This window comes from Equus quagga, chromosome 12, assembly GCF_021613505.1.
Source record: "Equus quagga isolate Etosha38 chromosome 12, UCLA_HA_Equagga_1.0, whole genome shotgun sequence".
Classification (NCBI taxonomy): domain Eukaryota; kingdom Metazoa; phylum Chordata; class Mammalia; order Perissodactyla; family Equidae; genus Equus; species Equus quagga.
Genome location: NC_060278.1, coordinates 18658566 through 18672317, shown reverse-complemented (window position 1 = coordinate 18672317; position 13752 = coordinate 18658566). Strand labels below are relative to the sequence as shown.

At 44.0% G+C, this 13752-nt stretch overlaps 2 protein-coding genes across 2 annotated transcripts in view; one reads left to right on the top strand and one right to left on the bottom strand.

The window, feature by feature from the left end:
* OLAH (oleoyl-ACP hydrolase) overlaps positions 1–3652 on the top strand; it is a 28189-nt gene extending 24537 nt beyond the window's left edge. Inside the window, exons 7-8 of the mRNA XM_046680053.1 lie at positions 2121–2203; positions 2535–3652. Of these exons, the coding sequence (XP_046536009.1) occupies positions 2121–2203; positions 2535–2677 (226 nt within the window). The 3' untranslated portion in view covers positions 2678–3652. The remainder of the gene's footprint in view (positions 1–2120; positions 2204–2534) is intronic.
* A 1022-nt stretch (positions 3653–4674) lies between these two features.
* Positions 4675–13752, bottom strand: ACBD7 (acyl-CoA binding domain containing 7). The gene is made up of 4 exons (XM_046679300.1): positions 13684–13752; positions 6075–6192; positions 5910–5972; positions 4675–5822 (listed from the first exon to the last, which is right to left on the bottom strand). The coding sequence occupies exons 1-4, from the start codon at positions 13693–13695 to the stop codon at positions 5749–5751; spliced, it is 267 nt and encodes an 88-aa protein (XP_046535256.1). The 5' UTR covers positions 13696–13752; the 3' UTR covers positions 4675–5748.

Genomic DNA, 13752 nt, shown 5'->3' with positions numbered 1-13752 from the left:
TGTGTGTCTGATTTTTTTTTTAATTGAAAGCCAGATATGCATAAAACAGAAACTGAAGTATTTTTTACATCTAGATTTGAGCACATCTCTTCTTCTGTCAGGTCATCAGTGTGGGGAGTTGAGTCCACCTAGACTGGAGTTGAGCTGTGTTTGGATTTTTTGTTACTATGGTTACTTCAGGGCAACACCAGCTCCCAAGCCCTCTGGTGTTACTGTGTGCTTACTGTGGGGACTCGGTTGCTGGAGTAGTTTTCTCAATTTTTCAGTCTTCCCTGTGCCTCAGAAATGTCTCTCCCCACTGACAGACAGCTGTTGCTTGTTACCTGATGAGTGGTGTTCACCTCTGGGGTAACATGGAGAGTTCTTAAATGTCCTGGACAGTCTTGAACTTCAATTTTAAGCGGGCCCTCTGTACCTGGGCCTTGTGGGTGGGAGTTTCTCAGCATGCCCATCCCTTCTCCTTGTATCTGTGGTTGGTCTTGGGTGGAAGTTTCCAGTCCCTCCCCAGAAGTGGAATACTTCTGCTTGGATTGTGGGCCCAAGACCACTTCCCACTCCTTCCCCAAGGGTAGAGGGTTAATCTTTCTATGCCCTGAAGCCATGGGTCTTTGCCTGTGCCTGGGGGTCAAAGTGTTTGATTCCCCTCCCCCAGCAGCTTGAGGCTTTTGCTTAGTGAGAGAGAAGGGCCTGGGCGGGGGCAGGGTTAGCATCTGTCTCATGGCCACAGCCAATTTCCTGCTGCCCACCTGCCCTGCCAAGGGGGCTCTTTCTGGCCTCCTGCCTTGTTTCCAGTCTTTCTGGTGAACCCCTAGTGGCGGCCCATGGAAAAGAGCCTGCAAATCGGTGTGAATTCCACCTGACACACCACCCCACACTTCGTCTCCAGGACTTTAACATTTTAGCTAATTTCTTCTTGCTCAAATGTACAGCAGACACTCCTTCCTCCTGTGCTTTGCCCACGTGAGCCAGTCCAGACATCCCACCTCTCCTTATAGGTGCCAGTCCCTCCTTGGAATTCAGTTTCTAGTTTGCCTTGCAAACTCAGCTCTCTGATGAGTTCAAGAAAATCTAGGATCTTGTAGTCTGTTGGGCTTTTTTTCATGGTTAGGCTGGGAGTGGCACACCTAGTTTTCTATGTTCTGGACAGAAGCAGGAATTCTTGCCTGGTCTATTAAACAGCCACTGAATTGGTCCTCCCCCAGAGGAGCCCACACTTCCCAGAGGGATAAAAGTCAAGTTTGATCATGACGGACCTTGCCTTAAATCTTTTTGGTGGCTTCCTGTCACTCTTAGGATGACCATAAACCCCTTATGAGGCCTACACTTGGCCCTTGCCTACCTCTTCTGCCTTAATTTGGTCCAATTCTCCCTTTGCTCTCGGAACAACAGCCATGAGTTTGTGCTCATTCTATTCCCTCTTCCCTAGCTGCCTCTCTGCCCTTTGCCAAGTTTTTTGTATTCATTCAGATCTCAGCTCCAACTCCATTTCCTTGCTTGACCCAACCCGCCCCCACCTATCAAGTGTTCTCAGATCACCCTGAACTTGGTAGCACTTACATCTGTCTCCGATTATTTCGTTAACGTCTGTCTCCCCAGCCAATCTCTACGCTGCAGGGGGAAAGGGACTGTGTTTATTTATCCACATGTCCCTAGTGGCCCACAGAGCAGCCAGCAGCTACCTCAGTAAATGTGGGTTGCTGTGGTAGCACCAGCTCAGGGGCCCAGCTTGCATGAACCTGCTTTTGTTCCATTCACTGCCACCCTCTGCTGGACCATGGCGGGCTGGGAAAGAGTTGTTTCTGGGGAGTGACAGTTACAGCACTGGTTGTAACTAGCTTCATCCTAAGTTGGACTGGGTGTCCAAGGGCCATCCTGCTGCCATCTGTATTGTTCTAGAAGCTAGATGATCTTGGAGAATGGCCCAGACCACCATGAGTCTCAGGCAGGTTCTGACGGATAGAAGTCCCACTGGTAAAAAAAACAATGTTTGCATTGCTGGAAATAGCAAAAAAGTAAGAAGTGAAGACACACCACGGTTCATTTAAGTGAAGTCACCAACAGGAAAAGATTCTGGGATGCTGACCACGCAGAATTACTAACTGGCTCTTTCACGTTTGCAGCTTTGATAGACCATCTGAGGCTCTCCTTTCCTGTGACTTAACCTGTTTCCTTGGATCTGAAGATATCGTAAAGGATATGGAAGGTGAAATTATTTTGATAGTTTTGGGTATTTTATTGAGATATTTATTCCATGATTTCCAGCTCAGGTCAACTAGCAGTTACTGTAATGAGCAGAAAATTGGCCCAAGTTTTATTTAGCGTAAGTGGAGAGATATCGGTGTAAAATGAGAGGACACAGGGAACACAACTATATACTGATAGGTCTTAGAGAAATTAAAAATACAGGACTTAAAGAACATGAGACCTTGGAAGTAACTCTACCACGGGCGTCAACTCTTAGAAAATATCTGGGAGTAAGTCTTTCGTTGGTGGTGATGTCATTTGCTACTAAATATAATCTGGTTTATTTTTAGCCTGGAAAGATGTGACCAGTGGAAGTGTTGATATTCACGTGCTTCCAGGAGATCACTTTTATTTTATGGAGCCATCCAATGAGAGCTTCATCAAGAACTACATTACCAAGTGTCTAGAAGTATCAATGCTCTCCTCCTTTTAGTCTTAAAATAGTCAAAGTGATTATATGATACTCTTCTTGATTTTTCAGATATAGTTCACTGCCTTTATTTCGAGATTTGAAAATGATATATTTGCCACTGTCAGGGTGATTTCTTTACAGAGCGTTTATGTATCTGGGGACAAAAGACAAATGGGTAAAGAATACTTCTTGGCAGGGTCCTCTGTTTTCCTATTAGAATCTCATTTGAGTCTCAGCTGTGGGAAGGTTAACAAAATTCTTGCTTGGTAAACTATCCATTTTTCCCCTTCAATTATTTTAACAGTGAAAATGATAGACAAGGAAATGCGAGAAAATAAATTATTGTTCCAGCAACACATTGTGGCTCAAAGCCTGATCAGATCTTTTGAAATGTGGGGTTCTCTCATTTAATGAGAAAATGTACATCCTGTTTTATTAAAATAAGACCGTCCTGAACTGTCATTGCCGTCTGTGCTGGCAAGTCCTCAGAACACCTTCCAACGGGTTCCTCCTACATCGACGGCCTGTTGGCTCTGTGTGGCTTTGCTGCTGCCCTGGCAATGACTGACTGGGGCCCAGGGCAAGCCTCACACAGACAACCAGTCTAGTGTCTGGTCCTTGGCGTATGGTGTGGCCAAGCACAAATGCCATGCCTGGTAGGCTGCCTCAGCCTCGCTCTGCGACAATTTGATGTTGACATAACGAGAAAGCAGAACAGTTGGAAACAACCAGGAGCCAAAAGGGAAAAGAGCAGAAATAGGAAAATTAGCTAAGTCAGGACGATGGCAGGACACTACCAGGGGGATTCACAAATGCCTACCGATGGGAATGGAGAGGCACCGCATCCCTGGCGCTGTCTGGATCCTGCACCCTCTCGCAGTTCCCAAACTGTCTTTGTCTCTTCACTTCCTGGCTGTCCAATCAGATATCCTGATTTCCTACAGATCCTCACAATAAACTCCACTACTTGATGCAACCGATGTCTCTTCCTTATGACTTCAACTGCCTGACACAGCGTAACATACTAAAATGTTAGCTTTTAAAGCATTGATTTGTTCATGATCACATAATATGGGTGCATGTTTTTGTTATGATTTTAAAATAATACACATACCATGTCAGTAAATAAGATGAAGGAAAATGCATACAGGAGGTATTTTTCAGAATTTATCACTCCTTTTTAACAAAGCACAAATAATATGCAATTTATTAGGGAGGAAAGGCTTTGAGCTAGAATTCGCAAAATAAATTTGGGCTAAAAATAGCATCAAGCAATTTATGTTAAATGTGTAGTACGTGCTGTGCTTAACTCTTAGGTTTGATATGATTCCGAGGGCTCCCTTAACAGAAAGATTGGTACAAAAGTAATTTAGATTTGTGATTATTCACTTGAAAACTTTTTACTCAAGATAGTCTGCAAATGGGAACGTCATGATGCTGCCAGTGCCAGGCTTTTGGAGTGGGTCTTCTAGCCGGCCTCTCCGCCTGGTGGAGGTGAGTCCATGTGGGAAGAGCTTGAAGAGTTTCCAGGCCCTCGATTGGAAGAGACCAGGCCTATCATTGGTGACGTCTCCCTTTGCTGGATTTGGACGTTGACTCCATCGTGGAAGACTTCTGACTATCTTTAGGCAAAACTTAGTAGAGATGAGAATCATCTTGACTTTCCAAAATACTCCAGATTAGAAACCAAGCTAGATTCGTTTTTCATTAAACTTTTTATTTTGAGATAACGGTAGATTCACATGGAGTTGTTAGAAATAGTACAGAGTTACCTACTTTCCCTAATGGTAACATCTTGGAACACTCCGGTGTAATGTCACAACCAGGATATTGACATGGATACAGTCAAGATGTGGAACTTTCTATCCTCCATCACCACAGTATCCCTCCTGCTGCCCTTTTGTAGCCACGCCCACCCCCCTCCTCCCTGGCAATCACTATTCTGCCCTCTTAGTCCATAATTTTGCCATTTCAAGAATGTGACATAAATGAGATCATACAGTATGCAACCTTTTTGGACTGGCATTTTTTCACTCAGCATAATTCCCTGAAAATTCATCTAGTCAATCTAGATTTTTTTTTTAAAGTAACATGAAATCAATCTATTTCTCTGGCCATACCATATCAAACCTAAACTCTTATGCAGGTCCACTGTATTGGGGCTATTTATCCTATGGACTCTCAAACAGATTTTAGAACTGTTAAAATGAGTCTGACTTCTTTCAGGAAGCCTGTGTACCGGCAGGAAAGACTGAGAATTGGGCCAAAGTGATATTCCAGAATCTACATTTTCCCTCTGATAAAACTAAACATAAGAGGCACAGCAGTTGTACAGTTTCTTATCACTAGATACTACATTTCTGTCTGATTTTTGGATTTACCTTAAACGTAAAAATTTAAAGAAAAATAGTTGATAGCTCCATGATGGTTTTTTTCTTTCTTTGAAGAGTTGTAGATAGACTCATAAGTTTATTAACAAAAATTTGGGGCTTATTTGTGGTTTTATACAGCATTTGCTTTAAAATGAAGGTATGATGATTACAGTTATCTCCTTCGATGCTTACAACCCCGTGAGACTGATATTCTTTTCCCTACTCTATAGATGAGGCTTAGCAAGGTTAAGTAACTTGTCTCAGGTCACCGAGTAAATAAGTCACAGAGAAAGGATGGGAACCAGGTATGTCTGTGATTGCGAAAGCCCTGAGTCAGTGTGCACCCCAAAGCTACATGGCACAACCAAGGAAGGGCCTTGTCACTGGTTCTTAATAAACTGTTTTCATTACACCAATAGTACTAACTCATTGCAGAAAAACAGATAAGACAAAAGAACCAACACTTGCTAATGTTTTTGTGCACCTACTCCCAGAGCAGCATTATTTTTAAGAACTTTCAAATTAAATCACTTGGTTTTAGCAAGTAAAATTTAGTTAAATATGTAGTTTCAGCATACTTCTAATTAAGGATTACAATTCATGTTAATAGCAAAAATACACACGATACGTAAAGAGTTCACGGTGTATTTCTCACCTAAGTGTTAGGTCATGATACCGTTATGAAGACTTCAAAGGGAAAAATTTCTCATCTGCTGAATTCTAAATTCCATATTTTTCTATCAGCTCTCTAGCTTTAGAAACATAGGCGCTCATGGCATCTTCCTTTGACAACCCTAGAAAGACACAAACAGATGATCTCACTGACTGATGGGTTGGGAAATTAAGAAGGTTTGTTTAACTTATTTAAGAATTCACAGCACCTTTTTGGAGGTTCCATGCTTCCCATTTTGCCTTGCCTTTTAAATCTAACATTGCTGGACACTCTGCCAAAAGAAGGATAGACATATTTTCAAGTTTACTTTTCACTCCATGTTTCTATAAACATTGTTCAAGTGAAATGTATTATTTTTAAAATGATAGAATACCAATGTCGATGTCTCCAATGACAGATTGTTTGTAGAGCCCATAGAGTTCTTTCAGTTCTGCATCATCTGGCCTCCTTTTCAGCTTCCTCACGTCTTCTGCGACCCTGTCAAAGTCAGCCTAGAGCACAAAGGAGAAAAGGCACACGGTGCATTTGCTAACTGTCAGCAGGCATTGTGGGGGCATTTACCACCAAGCAGTGGGAACTCAAGGACGAGGGAGGTTTCAAACAGAAATGAACAATTACTGCTCTGGTTCCACCAGAATTATCCTAATTTATTTTAATTCCTCGACAATTCTCCCAGTGCTTGCCTGATAGATAGACAAGATACGGACTAAATAAAATTTTTAATATGGAAAATGTTCAATTTATCTACGGTTAAAAATTGAAGAAGACACAAATAAATGGAAAGCTAGCCTGTGCTCATGGATCAGAAAAATTAATATTAAAATGTCCATATGACCCAAAGAAATCTACAGATTCGAGGCAATCTATACCAAAATTCCAATGACATTTTTCACAGAACTAGAACAAATGACCCTAAAATTTGGAGTTTTTTAAAACATGTATTTTAACTTTTTAATTTTGATAGACCCTGAACTAACATCTGTTGCCAATCCTTTTTTTTTTTCCTCTTCTTTTCCCCAAAGCCCCCCCCAGTACATAGTTGTATATTCTACTTGTAGGTCCTTCTGGTTGTGCTGTGTGGGGGACTGCCACAACATGGCCTGATGAGCGGTACCAGGTCTGCACCCAGGATCCAAACCAGTGAAACCCTGGGCGGCCAAAGTGGAGCACGTGAATGTAACCACTCGGCCACAGGGCCAGCCCCACAATCCTAAAATTTGGAACTACCAAAGACCCTAAAGAGCCAAAGCAATCTTGAGAAAGAAGAACAAAGCTGGAGGCATCACACTCCCTGATTTCAAACTATATTACAAAGCTATAGTAATCAAAATAGTATGTTACTGGCATAAAAACAGAGGCATAGATCAATGGAACAGAATAGGAAGCCTAGAAATAAACCCACATATATATGGCTAGGTAATTTACAACAAAGGAGCCAAGAATATACAATGGGGAAAGGACAGTCTCTTCAATATATGGTGTTGGGAAAATTGGACAGCCACATGCAAAAGAACAAAACTGGGCTGCTACCTTATACCATACACAAAAATCAACTCAAAATGGTTTAAAGACTTGAACGTAAGACCTGAAACCATAAAATTCCTACAAGAAAACATAGGCAGTAAGCCCCTTGATATTGATCTTGGCAAGGGTTGTTTTTAAACTGACGCTGAAAGCAAACATAAACCAGTGGGACTACATCAAACTAAAAAGCTTCTGCACAGCAAAGGAAATGATCAGCAAAATGAAAAAGCTAGCTATGGAGTGGAAAAAAATATTTGCCAATCACGTATCTGATAAGGGGTTAATACGTAAAATATAGAGAGAACTTATACAACTGACTAGCAGAAAAATAAACAATCCAATTAAAAAATGGGCAGAAAATCTAAAGAGACATATTCCAAAAGAAGACACACAGATGGTCAACAGGTACATGAAAAGATGCTCAACATCACTGATCATCAGGGAAATGCAAATCAAAACCACAATAAGACATCACCGCACACCTGTCAGAATGTCTGTTCTCAAAAAGACAAGAGATCAGTGTTGGCGAGGATGTGGAGACAAAGGACCCTTGTGCACTGTTGGTGGGCATGTAAATTGGTGCAGCCACTATGGAAAACAGTATGGAGGTTCCTCAAAAAATTAAAAATAGAACTACCATATGATCCAGCAATTCCACGTCTGGGTGTTTATCTGGAGGAAACTAAATCACTATCTTGAAAAGACATCTGCACTCCAATGTTGATTACAGCATTATTTACAACAGCCAAGACATAGAAACAACCTAAGTGTCCACTGATGGATGAATGGATAGAGAAAATGTGATATATACGCAAACAATGGAATATTATTCAGTCATTACAAAAGGAAGAATGTTGCTATTTGCAACATGCAAATGCAACATGGATGGACCTCAAGGGCATTATGTTAAGCGAAACAAGTCAGATGGACAAAGATAAATAGCCTGAGATCTCATTTATATGTGGAATTTTAAAAAACCAAATTCATAGAAACAGAACAGATTGGTGGTTGCCAGAGGTGGGCGGTGGGAGAAATGAGTGAAGGTAGTAAAAAGGTAAAAGGAATATATATATATATTTTTTTCTCTGATATATATATCAGGTATAAATTTCTCATATATCAACCATCTGATACATTTTTTCTTATAAGTTAAATACACATTTTTTCTTATAAGTTAAAAGCACATAAACAAACATTTCTATTAATTCTTTTTAAATAATATTACACTCAGGCCAGCTTTCTTGATCATCCTCCTGGACACTTCCTCCTCTTCTTCCTAAATCCACTTTGCTACATGCAACAACTTTGCTACAATTAACATCTTTGTCCAGACCCTTTATCTCCCAGTGCCTCTTTGCCTGCATTCTTCAACATCAGTATTATTTATACCCATTTGGTGGACTAGCTAGTTTCTCAGGACAATATTTCTGATTTCATTGAGCTGCTTGTAAAGATTCCTTTAAACCTTGAGACCAAAATTTCTAAGACTTATTTCAACTGATTTCCTAAAAGGAGAAGTTGTTTAGCCAACTGAGAGCCGATGAGCAAAAACTAACGGGCTGCGTGGAAACTCTGTACAAATACACAGGGTAATAAACTTTGTCCTCCCTGTTTGTGAATTAGCTCCGAGAGCCCCAACCTGCCTGACTCGCCAGGACCCTCAGGCTGGCCCAGGGCCCTGGCCCGGGACTCGGCCAGCAGCCGTCCCTCAGCATATCGCGCATAGGGACGAGGTCCGCCTCCTCCTCCCCTGGAGCCTGAGCGCTCCTACAAGGTTTATCCCTTTCCTCTCTTAGCTTATCTACAAAGGGCTTTGGTGATTATTTTCCTTAATAGAAATTTTCTCTTCTTCTTTTTTTTAAATAAACTGTATTTCACCTTGTTATTTGTTTTAAAGCAGGAAGCGCCTGCAGCCTGGGTATCAAACAAGACAGGCTCAGCTAGGGGTCCTCCCTCCGTCCCCCAGTTTCCTTCTCCAGGGCCACACCTCCCTTGTCATCCAAAGATCCAAAGGCCCGGTGGAGAGAGGACAGGCCCACTGCGGCGGCAGATCCCCAGGGCCTCAGCAGAGTCGCTGGGTACAACCTCCATCCGGGGCCAAAGACGGAACAGTACCACAACTAGGACAGCTGTTTTGTGATTAACAAAATCACTTGTAAACCAGAGACCAGGGTCTCCAACCTAAATAACCTTGAAAATGGCCCAGCCTCCTCGTTAATCCTTATGGGGGGTCTGAGGAGCATGGGTGCACGTGACAACGGATGCACCCCCTGCCTCATCTTTCTGAGTGTCTTTCTAGGAAATTGTCAGCTGCTTTATACACAATGCCATGGTTAAGAACATAGGCTCTGGAGCTAGACTGCCTTGGTTTGAATCTCATCTTCATCACTTACAAGCTGTGTGACCTTGGGCAAGTTACTTAACCTCTCTGTGTCTGTTTTTTTCACCCGTAATATGGGACAATAGCGCCACCTATCCACAGGGTTGTTAGGAGGATTTAAATAAGTTAGCATATGGAAAATACTTAAAATTGTGCCTGGCACATGGCTAGTGTTCAACAAAAGTTAGCTGTTATTATTTTTTATAAGGCTCTTTGAAAAAGAAAAAAAAACTAGTTCTAGAAAAAACTGACAAAAGTACTTGCAATGAAGCAAGACAGGAAAAATACTTTATGATTTAACAAAGAATACCAAATTGTTTTGATACATTCAGCTTTGTAAGTTATGTAGAAAAATAAAGACTAGAAAGAAATATACTAAAACACGTGAACAGTAATTGGCCTCTGATTACTGGTAAGTTTTCTGGTTTTTTAATACTTTGCATACTCTCCAAATGCTCTATAATGTGCACAAAGTGTCCATAATAAGGACAAAATTAAAATGCTGCGTTAGTGCTCAGGGCTTCCCAAGGGCGAGGCCAGGCAGCGCTATTCAGAGAGGGGTAGGGGCCTCCCCCTTCAGCTTCATCAGGGACCTCAGGTGTTCTGTTGGAGCTAAAATCTCAGGCCATTCTCCTGTGACAGCAACTCCATTCCTTTGGGCAAGCCACGCCTTGATTAGAATCCCAAGGCTTCTCAAAAACCACGCTCGGTCCCTGCCTTCGAGGAAGGAGTTTCTGGAAAATTGTCCTTCATATTTTAGGGGGGTAGGGAACCATCTGAGAACCTAATGAAAGTCTTGGACCCTCCCCACCCGTGTTCAGCCCCCCACACAGCTTCCCACGCAATTTCAGGACTCCCCGTCCCCCCTCCCTCCCAGGGTAGGGAAGCCCATTTCAGAGCAGGGCCCAGGGTCATTCCTTCTGTCATTCCTTCCAAGGCGCCGCGACTTGATACACGCCTGCGCTGTCGGGTGGTTCCCATGGGCCCTCCTCCATCAGGCCTTTCCCAGCCCAACCAGAGGAGCTGTAGAGCAAGAACACTGGCCCAGCATCAGGATACTGAGATTGAACTCTTAGCTTTGAGACACACCACCCTGGGACTCTATGCAAGCAATGCGGCTTCTCTGAGATTCAGCTTAAGCCAAAAGAAAAGATACCAACCACCTCTATGAGGTGTTAGGATTAAAGGATTTGGAATGTAAATATTCTTGATTTCCTTCTGTTGACTCTGCCCACTCAGAGCTCATCCCTCCGATCATACTATTTAACAGACGTATTGAATATATAGGAGGGGCCAGGCCTTGGCTAGGCAGACAAGGATGAACAGAGCAGCCAAGGAGCACAGAGTCGAGTGGGAGATGAGCAGCAGATCAGCAACGACCCTGTGATACTTGCTCTAATAGAGAAGCAGCTGGCTGGGTGCTCTGGGAGCGCAGAGGAGGGAGCGGCAGCAGCTGTGGGAGAAACATTCCCAGAGGAGATGGCGCTTAGCTGAGCCTGGGCGTTCATATGTTTACTGGATGCACAGGAGCAAGGAAGGGTGTTCCAGAGGGAATGAATGGCATTTATTAGGGCTCAACACAAAGGCTGGGTGGGACTGTATTTTTTCGTTCCTCCAGATATCCATAACAGAGGGCAGCCATAAATATTCATCTTGGAAGCAGGAGCCACTCCTTACAGAGCGCTGGCAGGTGGTGCGAGCCTGTCTGAGCCCCTTGTTGAATGAATGAATAAGTGAGTGGATATTAGGAGGGTCTGAAAGTTATTGCAGGTGAGAAACAGCTTTAAATGTACAGCTGTTTACATTTAATTTCAAAGCATTCTGGGCAAAAGGGAAACTTTAGTCATGTTCCTGTGCTACAGTGGAGCTGGGCTCGCTGCTTTGGGTGAGGAATTTCAGCCTCTGCTGAGCTGGTTCCCCCAGAGGAGCTAGGTCCTCAGCGCCCTGGATGAATGCATGTGTGCATCACTTCCCTCGCAACTGTGGTTGAGATTCTTCAGAACAATGTGCCTCTGCCTAGACCCTCTCCTGTTCGTGTTTTCACCACAGTGCCCCCTGGCCACACAGCTGCTGCAGCAGTGACCCCAGTGTCACCACCAACCCTCCCAGTGGGTGCATCCTGCCTTCCTGGGGATGGAACCCGTCTCTCCCCACCAAGCAGTACTGACCAGCCAGCCTCTCTGTGAATTTCCTTTCAATTTCACTGCAGCTGAAGACAGCGTCTGGGGGTGACTCTCACCTAATCTAGCTTTACTTTCTGCAGCCCAAGAATATGGGCATCCCACACAGGCGGTTGACAATGCCTTTTTGAGCAATCCTTTCCCACTGAGGAATTGAATTAGGAAGATCCTAAATTCTCACACTCAAGGAACTGCATGGTTCTTAGATCATACAAATGTGTCTGTAAAATCATGAATCTCCCAGACTCGAAAAGATGCATCTTCTTGAAGCAGTCTACCTTTTAGCTTCATCGTCTAAGAAAGAATGATGTCCAGTTTACATGACTGTCAGCTCTCCTAAAAGCTTTGCCGTGGAGGTAAATATATTGTAATTTTAAAATAAAATTTGGAGGTCATAGCTGAATTAGAAATCCCATTTGTTGGGGCTGGCCAAGTGGCGCAGCAGTTAAGTGTGCACGTTCCACTTCGGCAGCCTGGGATTTGTTGGTTCGGATCCCGGGTGCAGACATGGCACTGCTTGGCATGCCATGCTGCGATAGGCGTCCCACATATAAAGTGGGGGAAGATGGGCATGGATGTTAGCTCAGGGCCAGGCTTCCTCAGCAAAAAGAGGAGGACTGGCAGCAGATGTTAGCACAGGGCTAATCTTGCTCAAACAAAAAAAGAAATCCCATTTGTCTTGCCAAACAAAACAAAGTACTAAGCTAAAAAGGAAGAAAGTTTTGATATTGTAAGATTTGATTATTTGGGGGCAAGTTTAATATGAATGACATAAGTCAAACATAAGCGAAAAATATCTAAATATTCGAGGCTTATCCTTATTGGACACTCACCACACGCCAGGTGCTGTTTTAAATGCTCCATACACGCAATTCCTTTAATCTTAACAGTCGCTCTCCTTCATATTTAGATGAGGAAACTGAGGCACATTTTTAGATGAGTAACTATGTCACAGGTTAGAAGGGGTGAGGCTTGGATTAGAACCCGGCTGACTCCGGAGCGTGCGCGCGTACCCACCAGAACATACTGCCCGATGAATGACTTAAGAAGCCAACCATGCTCATTCCCTAAAATTTTTATGCAGACTTCTAAAAAATGATATTTTGGAAGAATATTTAATGATGAGAAAATGATTATAGTGTTAAGCACAGGAACAAAACTGTATATACATAAATAGCATAATCGGTGTATCTACCTACACAGAGACACATGCACGTACGCATGCGCACATACACATTTCTCACACGCGAGAAAGTGACCCATCAGGTTAGCAGTGGTTATCACCTGGGTGAAGGAATTCCTGATGTTTTTATTTGCTTTCTATTTGTTTTCTTCCCCCAAAATCTCCACCCTGAACATATATTTTTTCACATATCAGAAAAACAGTATTTTTAAATACTAGTTTTACAGATGTCTGCTCTTCAGAAAAACCCTTGCCTAAGAGAGCCCCTGGATGTTCCAAGGAGCTAGGGACGCGGTGAGACCCCGGCTGCCCTCGCCCCCTCTCCCAGATGGACAGAGCGGGCTCAAGCAGGGCTCGCGCGTCCCAGCGGACCAGCCCGGGATCCGCCCTCCCCGGGCCTGGGCTGGCTTTGCGATCAACCAAATCCCCGGGGGTTACAAGAGTTGCCATAGGGAGCCCGGCTCAGCATCAACAGAGGGCACGGGTGCCGTCTCCACCGCAATAAGGGGGCGCTCGCGAGGGGGTGGGCGTGTCCTCGGGGGTCACCGCGCACCGCTCCCGGGGGGCGAGAAGGGCAGGCATCAGCTGCAGAGGCGCCAGGTCCGAGATGCACCGTCTCCCGGGGGGGGGGGCGTCACGGCAGCCCCGCTCCCCACGTGAGCGCTTCCCTCCCGGGAGCATGCCCTCCCGCGCGGCCTGCCACCCTCGGGCTCACCTGCAGGGACATGGTGGTAAAGCCGATTACCGCCGCACTCCAGCGCTGGGTTCCCCAGACCCCCAACAC